At 40.1% G+C, this 4782-nt stretch overlaps 1 protein-coding gene across 1 annotated transcript; it reads right to left on the bottom strand.

Annotated features, from left to right (window-relative positions):
- Positions 1 to 1609: 1609 nt before the first annotated feature.
- Positions 1610 to 2829, bottom strand: LOC128125947 (uncharacterized). Its single transcript, XM_052763585.1, has 2 exons — positions 2436 to 2829; positions 1610 to 2235 (listed from the first exon to the last, which is right to left on the bottom strand). The coding sequence occupies exons 1-2, from the start codon at positions 2827 to 2829 to the stop codon at positions 1610 to 1612; spliced, it is 1020 nt and encodes a 339-aa protein (XP_052619545.1).
- Positions 2830 to 4782: the final 1953 nt, after the last annotated feature.

The following is a 4782-nucleotide window of genomic DNA, read 5'->3' on the forward strand; positions in this document are numbered from 1 at the left end:
TGTGAACGCACCTTTGTATGATTTTGGTGAGATTTGGCAAACATTCATTAAAAGAATTTCCATACACAGTAAAATCGTCCATGAAAACCTCTATGATATTTTCAACATATTCTGAAAATATGCTCACCATACATCTTTGGAAGGTCGCAGGTGCATTCCACAGGCCGAAGGGCATGCGTCTATACGCAAATGTACCGAAGGGACTTGTGAATGTGGTTTTCTATTGGTCTTTCGGGGCAACCGGAATTTGGTGAAAACCAAAAAAACCATCAAGGCAACAATAGTGAGATTTCCCGGCCAATCGTTCTAACATCGGATCGATGAATGGCAAAGGGAAGTGGTCTTTGCGGGGGGAAGCATTCAACTTCCTATAATAGATACAAACCCTCCACCCGTTTTGCACACAGGTGGGTACTAATTCCCCTTCAGAGTTTTTGACAATGGTGACTTAGCTTTTTTCAGGACAACTTGTACGGGACTTACCCACTTACTATCAGAAATGGGGTAGATTACACCTGCATTCAATATCTTCATGATGTCTTTTTTAACCACCTCCATCGTACGTGGATTCAATCTCCTTTGGGCTTCACGGGTTGGCTTAAAATCTTCTTCCATCAATATCTTATGCATGCATAATGACAGACTCAACCCCTTTATGTCCGCAATGGTCCAGCCAATAGCCTCCTTGTACTTTTTCAAAATTTCAACCAACTCTTTTTCTTCTTCTGTTGCTAGCTTTTTTGAAATTATCACTGGTAATGTCTCTTCCTCTCCGAGATAGGCATACTTGAGATGGTCGGGAAGAGTTTTCAACTCAAGACTCGGTGGGTGTACTATGGATGGAAGGAGTTTCGGATCAGAGTTCTTGACCTTCATGCGGGGTGTTTCAACCCTCATAGGTTGTGCTTTCTCCAAGGAGTTGATTGCTTCCATCAACTCATCTTCCAAGGTGTACTTATCAGCCAAATTGTTGATCCCTGTTTCATCAAAATGCTTGCTCAAGATGGTGGTTAGCACATCTTGGCTTGACAACTCAAAACAATCATTAGTAAATAAATCAATAACATCTATGAATTTTAATGAATGAATAGCACTAGGATAATGCATAGCTTCAAAGATATTAAATTTAATCACCTCACCATCAAACTCCATAGACAAAGTACCATTTGTTACGTCTATTTTTGTTTTTGCGGTACTCATGAAGGGTCTCCCCAAAAGGATGGAGCTCGATTGTGGGGTGTTGTCATCACCCATATCCAAAACAAAAAAGTCAGCAGGAAATACAAGTTCATTGACTTGCACTAACACGTCCTCCAATACACCTTTTGGGTGTACCAAAGACCGGTCGGCAAGTTCAATAATAATTCTGGTTTTTTATAAAGGTCCAATTCCCATTTTCTTATATCTTGAATAGGTTAAGACATTAATTGATGCTCCAAGGTCTAGCATGGCGCATGGTACAAAAAGGTTACCTATTTTACAAGGAACCGTGAAAACACCTGGGTCCTTGCATTTTTTTTGGTAGTCGTTTCTGTAACACAGCTGAAACGTTTTCCCCTACTTTTACAGTTTGATTTCCTTTAAGCTTTTTCTTAGATGTGCAAAGTTCCTAAAGAAACTTAGCATATCTAAGAATCTGTTTCATAGCATCTAAAAAGGGAATATTGATTTTAAACTTTTGAAATATTGCCATTATTTTGTCATCTTCCCGTTCTCTCTTTGTACTTGTTAGCCTTGAAGGAAATGGAGCTGGTTTGACTTTCTCTTCGGTTTCTATTGGTTTCTTTGACTTGGAAGTATTTTTCCTTTCCTCTTCTTTGATAGCTTCTTCCACCTCAATCTCTTTCTCTTCCTCTTCTTCACCCGACATCTTTGGACCATCGTAGCTTTTCCCACCTCTTATGGTAATGGCACATGTGTTGTGTTTTGGGTTCTTCTCGGTTTGAGATGGTAGCTTGCCTTGTGATTCCATCTTACTAACAGACTGAGCAAGTTGTGAAACTTGTTGCTCCAAGCTTTTTAAGCTTGATTTTGTTTCTTTTTGGAAGCTTTGAGCGCTAGTGGCAAGGCTCTTGACGATATCTTCTAGTGTATGCTTGATGAACCCGCTTGTGGAGGTGGTTGTGGTGGATGCCTTGGCTGGAAATTTTGAGGTTGAAAAGGTGGTCTTTGTTGATTTTGAGGAAATGGTGGTCTTTTTTGGTATTGATGTGTATGATTTGGTTGATAATCTCCCTGTCGATTTCCTCCCCAACCTTGATTATTGTTCTATCTTTGGTCATTTCGTGAGTGCTCAAATCCCCTTTGGTTTGACCCGGAATATCCTCCTAATGCATTTGCTTCAGCATAATCCTCGTCTTGAAGTTGTGAGCACATATCGGTTGGGTGTCCCACTTGAGTGCAAATACTGCATGGGCGGGGTGTGGGCTGCACACCTTTGTCTTTGGCTAGCATCATAACCACTTTCGTAAGCTCGGACAATTGAGCTTCAATTTGAGTGGTTTGGACTTCCTTTACACCTCGGGGTGCATCCATGTACCATTCCTCATCATGGCTTGAATGTTTAGAATCTTCAGCCATGTTCTTGATTTGGTTGCGGATTTCGGTTGGAGTCTTGTTGGGTAAAGATCCGCCTCTTGAAGCATTAGGAAGCCTTATTTCCATTGGAGTCATTCCTTCAATAAAATATTGGAGGACTTGGTACTCGGTAATTCCGTGCTTGGGACAACGAGCACAAATTTTCTTGAACCTTTCCCAATATGTGTGAAAAGCTTCTCTCTTGTGTTGCTTAATTCCAATGATTTCCCTCCGTAGGGCTGAAGCTTTCATCTCCGGAAAGTATTTGTCCAAAATGAGGCATGCAAGATCTACCTAAGTATTTACCGTCCTCGGTGGGAGGTCATAAAGCCAGTCTTTAGCTGCATCTTGCACTGCGAAGGGGAACGACCTAAGCTTGATTTGATCCTCCATGACATTGTATGCTTTCATGCCCACACATATAACATGGAACTCAGTGAGGATCTTCATTTTCCATACCTCTAAAGGTTGGGAGTAAGTGGATGAGCCTGGATTTTAGTTCCAAGTTTGTGGCTGCCAGAAATGTGATGCAAAGAGGTTGTTGAGTAACCTCTTGCCTCGACCATTGGCGGAGAGCTTATTCGAGTGGTGGGTTTGGAGGAGGATTCCCTCCATGGTTATCTCCCATGGTATGAGTAGGAGTTAAGATTTCTACGGGTGTAGTGTTTGAGATAGTGTGAGTGGGTGAAGATGGTGGAGTGGTATTTTTGGGTGAGGATGGTTGTGATGAGAGTGGGAGACTTTTTGTATCTGATGTGAATACACTTGAGAGGGGTATTTCCTCCCAGATTTTCATGACCAGGGGAGTAGAAGACGAAGAAGTCTAGGAAATCGGTTTCCTTTTACGAAGCTTGGCTTGCTTCCGTATTCTCCTTGCAGTCTTCTCAATCTCTGAATCAAGTGGCAATGGTGTACCTATACGAAAAGATCTAGGCGTAAACAATTAGTAACATCGTGTCCCCGGCAACGACGCCTATTTGTTAGGCGTGTCAAACCCAACAAATAATAGGGGTACGATATACTCCAAAATAACACTACTATATTGCTCTAAAAGGTAGTACAAGGCAAGTAGGGTCGATCCACAGAGACATGCGACAATCGGTCTAATACCTCTTTGCACAAGGTACTTGTTCACAAAAGATTAAGAGGGAGGTTTTGAATGCAATAATTAAAAAAATCAAAAACACAAGTAATCAGCTAAGTGAGTGAATTAAATTCAGATTTTGTAAGGAGTCCAACTTCATGTATGACAATCTTAGCAATGTGATTCAAAGATGACACAATATTTGTTCAGTTCTATCTAAGTTAGTACTTGAAAGTGTTAACAAGCTCTAACACTTCCGATTCACCACATTAATTAACCAAGACAAGCTCTTTTATTAACCCTAACCTTACTAACCTAATATAACCAAGCTCTTAGAGTTAGATTAAAATATTGCATGAAGCTTTATATGAATGTTCCAAACAACACCCAATACTCCTCACAAGCTTGGGAGTATAAAAGTGTATGAATAAGATTTACACTAAATTCATTCAAAAGAGATCAATTTAATGCTTGTTACTTGTTCAATTTCACAAAACAATTACGGATTTTGTAAAAGAGATAAGTTGAATGACCTAACCCTAATTCAAATGGCCAATAAGAATCACAATTAGAATCAAACATTCGATTAAAGATAAATAGAATTCACTAGATAGAAATTAAGAACAAACATCATGTCATATGATTGAAGTCACTACCAAGAAGTCAAAACATGAAATTAGAGAAACTAGGGTTCTAGCCACATATGGCTAGAACAAGATCACAAGTTTAAAAGATGGAAATGTATGCAATTACAACTTACAAATACTAGAAATAATGTTTCCAAATGATTGCTAATCAAACCCTTGCAAAAACCTTCGAAAATCCCTCTCAAAATGTGCTCTGATATGTTCTGTCTATGTAAAAATGGCCCTCAACCCGTAATATGAAAGATAGGGAAAACTGTCAAAAGTTGGTTTCTGGGTTGAACACGTCCTGTGTTGGACATAGAGTAAAGCTGACACGGCCCGTGTTCAGCAGGGTCAACAACTCCTCTTTTTGGTCTACACGGCCCATGTTGATTTTGCAGTGTAAATTCAAAACGGCCCGTGTACCCCTCTGACTCCAAATCCAAACTTGATTTTTTTCCAACTTTTTCGTTCTTCGCCCGATCATCCCGAAAT

Source organism: Lactuca sativa, chromosome 5 (assembly GCF_002870075.4).
Source record: "Lactuca sativa cultivar Salinas chromosome 5, Lsat_Salinas_v11, whole genome shotgun sequence".
Lineage (NCBI taxonomy): Eukaryota > Viridiplantae > Streptophyta > Magnoliopsida > Asterales > Asteraceae > Lactuca > Lactuca sativa.

What these genes read in the sequence shown, in the direction of transcription:
- LOC128125947 (XM_052763585.1), bottom strand. Translation starts at nt 2,829, where the DNA reads ATGAAAGCTTCAGCCCTACGGAGGGAAATCATTGGAATTAAGCAACAC. An exon ending in GATGCTAGCCAAAGACAAAG is followed by an intron (nt 2,236 to 2,435) that starts GTGTGCAGCCCA and finishes GGAAATCGACAG; the next exon opens with GGAGATTATCAACCAAATCA.